We start from the raw sequence: 13,531 nt of genomic DNA, 5'->3' as shown, positions 1-13,531 counted from the left end.
TGATTTCTGGAAATCATCTTGCAACCCATCCTCGTGGTTTTGCATCCCCCTGGGGGGTCCCGACCCCTATTTTGGGAACCCCTGGTGTAGAATGCATGAAGAAGCCATGACCTTTCAAAATATTTTACTAACTGGCAAGATAACAGCATTCAATGGCTGTAGATAGACGGACAGTCAGACAGAGTGATATATATGTCAGATAATGTCAAATGTATTACATTTCTTTACATCTTTGCTAAAAATGAAATGACTGAGCTCATATTCTTTTGGGGAGCAACCATGTAGTTAGATTTAGATTTTTAGAGATCATGCTGTATTCGGTTTAAAATCCATTAATATGACATCCTGACCAAGCTAGATTTCCAAAAACGTACTCCGTTATGAACGTAACCTCGGTATCCCTGAGATACAGAACGAGTACTGTGTATGGGGAAAAGCTCCTTTTTGCAGCATGCCAAAGCCTGCAAAAATGGGCGGAGCGTATGGCTATATAAGCAGGCAAATTCTGAGAACTGTCTGCCCCCCGATGCCAGGAACTGAACGGGGTGGCGGGGGAACTAGGCAAGAGAGCTTTTGGGGTGGTCCAGACGCAGTGGGACTTTGCCCCTTCCTCTTTCTTCCCAAAAGATCAGGAAGATTTTGAAGGTGTCGGGGTCCAGCACAATCCTTGGCTGGGGACTCTAAAGTCTTGGAGGGTTAGTGCATTTAGCAGTGCAAGCTCGCTGATGCTGCTACTTAGGGGGCACTGCCTGGGAGGTAGAAGGGGCAGGCTTGCTCTGATGCTGAGTCAGCGCAGACCTGGGGAGACTCAAGATGCTGAGCTGGAGCGTTTGGGCAGAAAGTGTCACATGGCCTGGTGCGACTTCTGTGCTGCAGTGAAATGCTCAGTGAAATCCTTCTACAGCTGTGGATGTATAGGCTCTGCCAGCCATGATGGAGGTCGTTCTGCAGGGCTTAGAAGCAAGGGCTCTCTTACTTTTCCAGTAAATGAGCAGCCATGGCCTCATCCAGGGGCGGCATTTGCTCATAGCCCTTCTCCTGAGAGCCATCAACTGAAGTGAGAGATGCAGAGGAGGCAGTGAATAAGTGGGGTGAGTAGGGGGCATGCCACGATATGGTCAGCTCGTCATGAACTTCAGGGAAGAACGGGGCAGAGCACTGGCGGCATCCTGGCAGGTACCACTCGTCCAGCTTGCTCCGCTTTGGCGCTTCAGGTGGAGTCCACTCTAGATCGAGTTCCTTCAATGACTTTGGAAAGGATGCAGATAGCTTGGCATCCATCCCAGCTCTGGCGTCGATGGGCTCAAGTGATGGCATGTGGGTAAGTTCAGAATCACCTGTCCAATCCTCCGCTTCAGAAGACCCGAGTGACAAGGAGTCAACCGGCTCGTCCTCTGATCTGCCAAAAGAGACGAGGTCACTCGCATCAGCTGAGGGACGCTGCTCTGGCCGTGAGAAAAAGGACGTGGGACGGCTCTCTCATAGGAGAGGGTGAGGCACGTGGGTGCTGGGCCGGCATGAGCTCACCCAAGTCCAGGCTCTGAGCCCCTTTACCCCGCTGTCTCTTCCTAGCCGGCTCATGGGAGGAAGAAGATGGGAGGGCATGAGGGGCGGGACTGCTTTCATTGACGAAAGTGATCCGCAAACGCAAAGAGGCGAGACTCATGCTCTCACAATAAGAGAATGAAGTCTCTGTGAGCACCGCCTCAGCGTGGGGTTTGCCCAGGCAAAAACCACAGTCGCTGTGGCCATCATCATTCATGCAGAAGGGCTCTGCATGTGCCACATCTGTGGCACGTGATCTGCATTAATGCCGCCGCCATGAGAACGGTGTTTGAATTGGTCTTTTAGAGCGGTGAAAACTGCTGGAAACTGCTTTTTCAGAAGTGCCAGATGGCAGCAGGAGATCCGCTGAGAAGCAGCTGGAAGAGTGAAGTGGCTGGCTCGTGAACCTTGCCTGAGAGCGGCAGTCTATGAGAACGTCGGCGCTGCAGGTGTTCGGCGATCTCAGCTGGTCCGCTGCGGTGCCTCTCCAATGGCGAGAGCTCATTCCAGGTAAAGACATTCAGCAAACGGGATCCAGCACAAAGAAGTCGTCGCTGAAAGATAGAGATCTGAAATCCTATGGCGATTTGCCTGCTTATATAGCCATATGCTCCGCCCATTTTGGTGGGGTGCATCGCCACACGTTCGCGCAGCTATCATTGGTCCAAAATGTTTTCCAGTTTGAATCAATGGAAGTGCAGTTGAAAAAAGGCTATTGAAAAAAGGCTTCAGCATTGAAGAAAAAAGGAGCTTGTCCACATACGCAGTTCAAGTGAATTATCGAAAGGGAACTTAGTGTTTTCTCTGTCGCACCCACTGACTGAAAGCGAGAATTTCATGGTTTTCGATTTTTTTTTATAAAATGAAAGTAAATACTCATTGAATGTGTATTTTCATACCGAACAGTGTTAAGTTGCATTGTAGACTAGCAGAGCTGTTTTATTCAATTGTTTGATATATTAAAATTTCAATTAATGTTTAAATAAATTGATAGTCACTTGGTTTTTGAAAATATCTATAGGTTTATGTTTTCAATGTAATCTGCCATATCCATTTTAAAATCATATTTACAAAATTAACATTAATCAACATTAAATACACTTGGTGTGTGGGATTAATTAACATAAAGTGTTAAATGTGTATACATGCAAGTAATAATTTCACAACACCTTGAGTGATTAAAATGAAACACTAACACAGTGTGTGTATGATAAACACTTTTGTCAGTGTTATTTTAAAGATGGACCTGTATGTTCACCTGAAAAGTGATAATTTTAACACCCATGGTGACAAATCTCCCAACATAATTTTGCTGTGCAGAATGGGGAAGAGGAACTTAGAAATGCATCTAGATGTTTTCCATTTTCCCTTTTTTATTTCTATTTTTCATGCTAGATATTTACTATTCACAGAATTCCATGTCATCTTTTCTGAAAAAAATAAAAAAATAAAAATAGGCTTGAAACCAAAACCAAACTAATAATCTTCACAGAAAGCTGGAACATCTTGTCAATGAATTCTAATAATCCACTCTGAACTCAGGAACATTGGGAGTGAAAATGTACTTTGAGTTAAGAACATCATGCAACATCAAAAAAATATACAAAATATATGCATAATGAAATACAAATACAAAACGTAATTCTTTATAGTAATATGCATTGCTTAAAACTTAATTTGAACAACTTTAAAGGTGATTTTCTTACTATATAGATATAGTTTTTTTTCACCCTCAAATTCCAGATTTTCTGATAGTTGTATCTTTCAAATATTGTCTGATCCTAACAAACCATGCATCAAAGGAAAGCTTAATAATTTATTCACCTTCCAGATGATGTATAAATCTTATGACTGATTTTGTGGTCCAGGGTCACATATGGCTTCATACTCTGGCCAATATCATGACCTGTGCTTTCTGAAATTTAAGACATGTTTTATTTTCTGTGACGTCTAGGTCTCAGTGGAATCAGACTGGAGTGTGAGACTGGAGCAGGGGTCGGGAGTTCTGGAGGTCTGCTCTTTCCCAATGGATTCAGATTCTTTTAATAGTATATAGTGGAGAGAGAGTTGGAGACTGAATGTCGAGGGTCTTCAGGAAGCAGTGGGTGGAGGAATAAGACAAGTGTTTGCTTTTTGAAAACCAGTCTGGCTGTTGTGTTAGTATTTTGACTGTAATGGAAGTGAGTGAATTCAGCACAATCAAATATCTGTCTGTTCATCTGAGAACGTGTTCACAGCCCTTCTTTCAACTTTACCATAGAAACCAGAAATGTTTTCTGAGTCGTTCCGTTTGAACCTGGGCAAGTCATCACAAGATCTGTGCATGTACCAGTATGTTTTGATAAAAAAAGTTTGAAAGAATTAGTTTTTTTTTTTTAAGCTCAACAAGGCTGTATTCATTTTCAAAACACAGCAAAACATTTTTAATATCATTAAAATAAAATAAAAATGTTTTCTATGTGAATATTTGTACATAATTTATTCCTGTGCTCAAAGCTGAATTTTCAGCATCATTACGCCAGTCATCACTGTCACGTGATCCTTCAGAAGTCTTTCTAATATGCTGATTTGCTGTTTAATTATTATCAAATATCACTGGACTTGTGAAAAAACGTCAGTGTGTGTTCAGTGAACTTCATTCTTTTTTTCTGAGTAATATGGTGAAAATAGCTTGTTTGTAGTCAAAGCTTTAAGGTTTGTGTCTGTGTAGAAAACCCCACCTGTAGTGTTAAAAGCCCCGACCTCCCCTATATGAGCAAAAACAGGACTGTCGATGTTCAGACAGTGAATATGTTTTGTCTTCCTGATCACACACACAGACACACAGTGTTCACTTGACATGATCATACATGCCTGACACAGATTTTTTCACCATGATATTGTGACTCATGTCACTGACTGTAAGATGTTTCTGAGCCAAGATGTGGGTGTGAACGAGAACTAACAATCTCATCCTCATGTCCAGCGCGACTGCATCCACTACCTCACTGTAAAAGCCTTGCAACATGGAAAATAGCTTTAATATTTTACTTGAGTTTTGTATTCTCAGGGTGATTCTCACTAGGTTCAGTTCAGTCATACAGACCAAAGAATTCATTCTGTAATAATTGATTATATATATATATATATATATATATATATATATATATATATATATATATTAGTATTTTTATTTATTAGTTTAGTTTATTTAGTTTTACTTGTCTTGGTAATTAAACTAAAACTTTTTTATATATATTTTATAGATAGCACTGCATATATAGTTTATACTGTATATATAATTGCAATAATATATATATATTTATGTGATAATAGATAATTATTTATTTCAGATTAAAGTAATGAGAATTAATGCTTTATTATGATAGGGACTATTTGTTGGTAATATATGCTTAAATGTCATTAAAACAATAACGGCTTTTCAGTAGGCATTGACATTTTCTTTTGATTTGTGACTTGAAATATTTCCTTATGTCATGAGGTTCACCTGAGTGTATATATTTATATATATGCGCATATATTTGGCTCTTAGTAAAGGTTACCGCTGAGGGAACAGACAAAGTGAGTGAGTTATGTGTCTCTCACCCCTCACCGGCGTGACCATATAAGGACGGGTTTCCTCTTCCCCTCGGTCTGGAAAGCACACCAGTGGGGTCAATAGAAATGAATATCAGCCGTCTTGTTCGCTCTCTCTCTGTCATGGATCACGCTCTGCTGAACATATACAATTATAAAAGAGAGGAATGTGAAGTGGAGCAAATAATGAGCTGAGACTTTGTATATCACAGCTTTTGTAATAAACAGGGCTTTTTAAAGGCGGTTCGACCAAAAAGAACATTGTTTCAGTTAGCATTTAGTCTCATGATTTCCCAAACAAGTATATTTTTCCACGAAGCACAAAATGAGAATTGTTGAAGAATCTTTGCAACATAGTGACTGATCATAATGACCATGTCCATTAAAAATAACACCATCATTATTCACTGAAAATGATGCCAGTTTACACAACTTTTAAATATATTTGATCTAACTTAATTTCATGAAGTTCAATTTTTTTTATGGTTGTAGTTTTATAATAACCCAGACATGCCTGCACATACACGCTCAGTACGGGACACCCAGATGAGTTCCAGCATGTCTCCTGTTGCTCCTGCTGGAGAAATTAACATGCAGAGCAGGCCGAAACTCAGCAGGACTCACAAACACACTTGAAAGGAGTCGAGAGAGGGACGTGGGGTTGGGGGATAGCACTGAGGGCCGAAGAGAGTCCTGGAGAGAAAATCAATGCGAAGTTGCAAGCCAAAAAGAGTGAAGCAGGAGGTTGGGAGGCCGGCAGATGGGTGAGGGGGGTGTACAGAGGGAGGGGCTTTAGTGGAAAGAAAAAAGGAAGGTTAAGAGGAAGAATGCATTAGACTGAGAGAAAATAAACCAGACGTCTGCTGGAGAGAAGATCTCATTCAAGACGTGAGCAGAAACCATCCAGACTGCTGTCAAACAGGTACGCTGAGCATTTTTCCTACAGTTTTACTGACGCTGAGGCTAAAGGTTGCCATGATGATCAGTACAATAGGAATTGTAATAGTGGACTAATAGCGTTTTATTTTTCGATGGGAACCACCCAAACACTACAGCAGCTACTGCGGATATTATGACTACTGTCAAACTTTGATAAATCTTGGAATAATGGATAATTATTAATAAATATTTTAGAACTAAGTGAACCTTTTAAATCTTTTTGATTATGGAACTAGTTGTAGAATTTTTTTATATACTTTACATTTTTAGTAAAATTAGCCAATGTTATTTAAGTGCCACTGAGGATTGTAGTTTTTCTGTATTTTTCTTTTTCATTTTAATTTAAATATTAATTATATATTATATATATATAATATTTTAATTCAGTGTAGGGTTTTATTAATTTTATTATTAGTTTTAGTTTAGTTATTTTCATTTTCTGTGTTGGAAACAATTTAAGGATATTATTGTTAACTAAATATGCAACTATATATATATATATATATATATATATATATATATATATATATATATATATATATATATATATATATATATGTATAGACACATAATTTTTTGTGGTACCTGAAATTAAATAAGATCAAACATAATATAAAAAACCTGCCAAAGCAACATTTCCCATTTTCATTTGGTTTAACTTGACGTAAAACAACCAAAATACAAATAAATACTTTATAGTCATGATAAATAGATTTATTAAAAAAAAAACAGTTTATTTTCTGCATATTTGTATATTTATTTAACAATATCCTTAAGTTAAGCTAAATGCAGATCAGAAATGCTGTTTTGGCAAGTAGCTTGAATAAAATCAAATGTATAACCAGGTATTATTTAACATTTTAGATTTTTTATATTTTATATTTGAGTTAATATTTATTTTATTTCAAGTCACAAAGAAATGTGTTTTATGGTTTTATTTGTATTTATTTATGGCAACAACTATATCTACACTGTTTTTGCCCACGCATTATTGTCAGGGCGATGCTAAGATGTTAGGAGATGTTTTAGCGTGTTGTCATGCCATTCCTACAGTATTGCTTAGTCATTAGAGTCAGTTATCAAGTCTCTATGAAGTATCTTCTGATTTATACATATGGCCTGTGTTTCTTCTTCAGTGTTTGGGTTTCTTTCTCCTATTTCTTAACACCAGGTAGAAATTGTTAGTCACTTAGTATCACCTAGCAGCAGTAACTTTTCGGTTGTTGTTGATCCAAGTGTCTTTATTGGATGTGATTTTCAGCAAGCTGGCATCAATCAGGGACCAGGACTTCTCTTTCACTTTCTGGCTTTAGTGGTGTCCCCACAGTAACTGTCAGACACTGCCTTGAGGTTCATTCCACTGCGATGTTTGTGAGCAGAGCCCAGTGTGTGTCCTGTGTTAAAAATACATCCCCATGTTTAGTTTCACTTTAATTCTCTCCAGAAGGAACATTCAGGCTGTTTATTTGCTCACAGAGAAAGACTTTTGAAAGATGGATGGAAACAGTTTAAGGTGCACATTGAATGAAGCTAGTCGCAGGGTTATTATTGTTAACTAAAAACCATACAAAATTATTATACTGAAATAAAACTTTTTTTTTTTTTACTTAAAATTGTGTTTGTGTGTGTGCATGCATTGGTGACTATAACATTATTATCATTATTATTTTTTTTATTTTTTTCATTTATGTTTAAAAAAGAAAAAAAATCTTCTGTTCATTTCATATTCTTTTGAAAATGAATATAACAGGATTGATAGGGATAGAGAGCTGAAAGTAATTTAATTTTTTTATATTGATTTTTGTTATTGCAATGACACAGAGCAGGAGCTTTTATTATGCACTTGACAGGATCAAATTTGATCTTCTGTTCTTTCATTTTTTCTTCTATCCTGTTTATTGATGTATAGAGCTGCTAAAATAAAGTTTGACTGTAACTTTCTCTGTTTCAGGATCAAGATGTTGCTGGTGTCACAGGTCACGTCCCTCCTCCTCCTTCTCCTCTGTGTGATGGAGCTTGTCTGCGCCACATCTGTCACTCCTTCAGTGCATCAGCCTTCTCTCACACGTGTTCGCATTATTGAAGTCGATGATGACTATGATGAGGAAAATTCAAAGACGACGCACACGCCCCAGTCTCCAGGGGTCACGACCTCTCGTGTAATCCGCCGCCCTTGTGATTATGACCCCTGTGTGGTTCAGGCGACCCCTTGCGACAAGATTTCAGCCGAGACGGGCTGCCTCTGTCCTGGGCTGACGGGGCCGGAGGAGAGACCCGAGGCTCCGGAGCTCCGGGAGGTGAAGCTGGACAGATCCGGGGAAGTCTTTGTGCATTGGTGCGCTCCTCGCTCCATCGTCACTCATTATGAGGTCTCACTGAAAGATGGAAGCAAGCAGCTGGTTTTCAGTGAATACTTAAGAAACGGTTCCTTACCTGGAGTGAAAGTCGGGGAGATGGTGTGTGTGGCAGCAGGAAATAAAGCGGGACTCAGCGAAAAGTCATGTGCACGATATGAGCCACCGCAACCCGACCAGGCGGCTGTGAGCGCAGGGATCATCGCGGGGTGCGTCGGATTCCTGCTGCTGCTCTTGGTGCTCGCCGTTGTTCTGTGGAGACGAAGGACGTGTCGGAAAGAAAGGATGGGAGACGCTGAGGGCCTCGGAAATCCTTCATACACCAATGACGGAGCACTGTGATGAGGAAATGAATGCACTGAGAATGAAACAAAATGCAAAGAGACTGAGTTCTGTACAAGTGCAGTCAGACTGGAACAATAATTACTTTTTTCCCCTTCTGTTCAGCAGTGCCGCATTTATTTGATTAAAAATACAGTTAAAATTGCGACACTATTGCAATTTAAAATAACTATTTTCTATTTGAATATATTTTAAAATAGAATTGATTCCTGTGATGCAAAGCTGAATTTTCAGCATCATTATTTCCAGTCTTCAGTGTCACGTGATCCTTCAGAAATCACTCTAATTTGCTGATATGATGCTCAAGAAACATTTTTATTATTATTATTATGATTATTGATAACAGTTGTGCTGCTTCAAGTTTGTGTTGCAACTGAGATACTTTTCATGTATTGATTCTTTAATCAATAAGACGTTCAAGAAACAGCATTTATTTTATACATATAACTTAATTATTCCAATCTTTTGGCCTGTAGTGTATGTAGTGTACAGTTATTGTGTACCTCACTGAAAATAATGCTCTCTGTTTTAGGTTCAGTTCTAAACTGCTGTGATCGGTGCTTAATTATTGTTATTGTGAGATTGTGAGTTTTTTGAATGTTTGAAGTCAACATGGAATCAAATCTCTTTACTTTCATAATTCACATTAAGTGCTCTTAATGTGAGCTATTCATCAGTGCACATCAGTCCGAGGAAAATAATATTTGCATTCAAAAAAATCATCATCACTTCTTAAATAACTTTCAAAAAAGCTTTTCCAAAAGTGAATGCATTCAAATGCAGAACACTTATCACATCAGTTCCTGACAGACAAAATGCCATTGTGTTGTTTTTTTAATAATTCAATATACTTTTCACTCAAATACATCACATTATGGAAGTAAAATGTGTTTTGATTGTGATTTTTTGCTGACTTTAACACTACTAATGTCTCTATAGCACTTAGGAAGCCTGGAGCTTCATTAAGCTAGACAGGGTTTTACAAAGTATCTGTCGTACAGCTACTTTTAAGTATGTTTAACTATTTTAAAGATTACTGATAATGTTTTAACAATAAATATATTTTAATTGCTTTTTCTTGACTGAGTTTGTTTTTACTCATACATGCATAAATGCATGCTTTATTTATAAAAGTGACTGTTACTCAGATTGAAGAAGTGGTTGCTCTTGCAGTGGGGTTGTTACGTATGCTGCCAGTTAATATGGGTAAAGTGATTCTCTGGTAACATGGAAGGAACTATGTCTAAACTAATGAAGTGGCATCACTGAGCAACGATGAATCAAGCGCTCATTACAGATTCAGAGACAGTTATTTCCCATCTATCTTTGTCAATCATTCCTTCCTGTTGCTACTTAATCTCTGTTTATTGCTGTTATATGAGTGATACTTGCCTCCAGCACAGACACAGAGTGTTGTCTTCTTAGCAACAGGGAGTGGTATTTATTACTCAGAATATAAGTATGATAAATAATACATCATGAAATAACTATAACCCCAAACAAGCAAATATAAGTGTGAAAAGTAAACTCGTCACCTTTAATACTATCTGATGTTTTTTTTTTTAAGTTCAAGAGTCAAGACTATCAAGTATTGTAATTTCAGTCCAAAACCTGGTTGCACTGGTCTGGATATACGGGCCATGACTAATATGACTAATATGTCTATAAGACATTTAAGGTGTAGCTGCTCTATTTAAAGATGTCTACCAATGCAAGCAAGTGTCATTTGGTCAGTAATTGTCTTTTGAATATCTAGATATTTTGTTGAAAGGTGCTCCACACATTCTGTTTATCATTATTTACAGGCCTCCAAAATAATCTCCAGCCTTTGTTGAAGAGGTCACAGAAATGCTATCAATGATTTCCCAAGAGTTTAACTGTTTTACTATTGCAGGGGATTTTAATATTCACATAGATCATGCAGGAAACAAAACTACAAAATAAATTATAACGGTTTTAAACACTTTTGTTTTGACCTTATTTAGCATGTGCATGGACCCACACACAAAGGTGGACACACTCTGGATCTAATCATCAGTAGGGGTCTAAACATTTCATCCATTGTTATTAAGGACGTAGCACTATCTGATCACTTCTGTATTTTCTTTGATATTTTGATCTCTGCTACCAATGTATCTAGATCTGTCTCTGTCAGAAAGAGATGCATTAACCAAAACACTAGTGTGGTATTTATGGAGGCTATATCTTTATCACCAAGCATTTCTGCAGAGTCTGTTGATATTCTCCTTGATTCCTTCGACTCAAAAGTTAAGAATGTTATTGATGACATTCTCCAGCTTGGAGAAAATCAGCAGCAGTAAAGAGTATGAAAAGAAAATGCAGAAAAGCTGAGCGGATGTGGCAGAAGACGAAACTTAGAACTTGGAACTGTGGTTCAGAGGTTCTTCTCAAACCTTATAAATAGTAACTTAAACAACACTCGCACTCTTTTTGCCACTGTTGAGAGACTGAAAAACCCCCCAAGTCAGATTCCCAGTGAAATGCTCTCAGACAGCAAATGCAATGAGTTTGATTCCTTTTTTTTTCTGAGAAGACCATTAATATCAGGAACAGGATCAGCACATCCTCAAGTTATGCAGAGGTCAGACAGATTCGTCCGCAATATCAAAAATATACTTTGTCTATTTCTGAAGCATTTGATTGCAAAATTTTGGACGAAATAGTGCAGCACCTAAAATCGTCAACCTGCTATCTTTACACACTTCCCACATCTTTTTTTCAAAATTGTGCTAAACTGTTTAGAAACAGATGTCTTAAAAGTGATCTAAACGCCTCACTGGAACGACTTTTCCAGACTCCCTGAAACTTGCAGTTGTTAAGCCCCTTCTGAAAAAGAGCAAACTTTATAACACTTTTGCAATTATAGACCAATATCAAATATTCCAAATATCAAATATTGTTTTTATAGGCAAAATTATAGAAAAGATAGTTTTTAATCATCTGAACAAATACTTAAACTCTAATGGATACCTGGACAATTTTCACTGTCTGACACTGTCGATCATAACATACTTCTACAGAGACTGGCAAAAAAGGGTCAGGCTCTTTGGGATGGTACTCAAATGGTTCAGGTCATACTTAGAAGGGAGAGGTTATTATGTGAGTCTAGGAGAGCATAAGTCTAATGGATGTCAATGATGACTACAGCCCCACTGACTCCCTCTGTCAATGTGTTGATGAAATTAACATTTAGATATGCCAGAACTTTCTTTAGTTAAACAAGGAAGTCATTGCATTTGGAAACAAAGATGAAGTCTTCAATGTGAATGCATACCTTGACTCTAGGGGTCAAACAACTAAAAATCAAGTCAGGAATCTTGCTGTGATTCTAGAGACAGACCTTAGTTTCAGTAGTCATGTCAGAGCAGTAACTAAATCAGCACACTATCATTTAAAAATCATTGCAAGAATTAGATGTTTTGTTTCCAGTCAAGACTTGGAGAAACTTGTTCATGCCTTTATCACCAGCAGGTGGACTACTGTAATGGGCTCCTCACCGGCCTTCACAAAAAAGACTATTAGACAGCTGCAGCTCATCCAGAACGCTGCTGCCAGGATTCTGACTAGAACCAGAAAATCTGAGCATATCACACCAGTCCTCAGCTCCTTACACTGGCTTCTAGTTACATTTAGGATTTTAAAGTACTTTTACTCATCGATAAGTCACTCAATGACCTAGGACTGAAATACATTGCATATATGCTCACTGAATATAAACCTAACAGACCACACAGATCATTAGGATCGAGTCTGTTAGAAATACCAAGGGTTCACACAAAACAAAGGCAATCTGCTTTTAGGTATTATGTTGCCTGCAGTTGGAATCAGCTTCCAGAAGAGATCAGATGTGCCAAAACATTAGCCTCTTTTAGACTCACTTTTAGACTCAAAACTTATCTGTTTAGCTGTGCATTTATTGAATGAGCACTGTGCAATGTCCGAACTGATTGCACTGTATTTTTTATTTTTTACCTTTTTAAATCATTTTCAAAGTTTTTAAATTACTTGTTTTATTCGTGATATTTTTCATCATTATTTTACTTTCTTTTATGTAAATCACTCTTAATTTACAATTGTGTACAAAATGTGCTACATAAATAAACTTGCCTTGCCTTGTTGTTTTATTTGTCTAAGTAAATTCCTTGTTTAATTGAATTAATTTCTTAATTGATGCTCATCACTTTAACTTAAATAAACTTATATTAATTATATAATAAAATTATTATATAATAAAATTACATATTTTATATATATATATATATATATATATATATATATATATATATATATATATATATATATATATATATATATATCATTATTACTGAAATGAATATATATTAAATGAAACTTATTCCAAATAGTTACTAACATAACTGAAACTAAATAAACTAAAAAATAAATATAATCGCCTAAAACATAAATTTTTCAATAGGCTACTATATAGATATTTAGTTCTGATATGAAATACTCACTTTTACAACTTTTCAGCTGAAATTGGAGTTGATTTCAAATCTGTATTGTATAACACGCTATAAATGTGGGAAAATGGCAATGAACCGAGCCAAACTAATTTCTACTAAACTGGCATAGAACATGATCATTTGTTGCTGTTAATATTTATATTTTTCAGCACAAATTTAACTAAATGTACACAGATGTAACAATAAAGCACAAAGGTCTCCTTTTAAATGCAGTACCTTACCAGCGAGTAATGATGGATCAGATCTTGTATATTCTGTACTTACTGCTTA

General features: G+C 37.2%; 1 protein-coding gene across 1 annotated transcript; it reads left to right on the top strand.

Annotated features, from left to right (window-relative positions):
* The first annotated feature begins 5,890 nt into the window (after positions 1-5,890).
* Positions 5,891-9,829, top strand: si:ch1073-303k11.2 (LRRN4 C-terminal-like protein). Its single transcript, XM_052574621.1, has 2 exons — positions 5,891-6,043; positions 8,012-9,829. Exon 2 carries the CDS (start codon positions 8,019-8,021, stop codon positions 8,754-8,756), a length of 738 nt encoding a protein of 245 aa, XP_052430581.1. The 5' UTR covers positions 5,891-6,043; positions 8,012-8,018; the 3' UTR covers positions 8,757-9,829.
* Positions 9,830-13,531: the final 3,702 nt, after the last annotated feature.

The sequence above is a fragment of the Carassius gibelio genome, chromosome B14 (assembly GCF_023724105.1).
Source record: "Carassius gibelio isolate Cgi1373 ecotype wild population from Czech Republic chromosome B14, carGib1.2-hapl.c, whole genome shotgun sequence".
In the NCBI taxonomy this organism is placed as follows: Eukaryota; Metazoa; Chordata; class Actinopteri; order Cypriniformes; family Cyprinidae; genus Carassius; species Carassius gibelio.
Note: the sequence above shows the minus strand (reverse complement) of the source record. Positions and strands in the feature narration are given on the sequence as shown.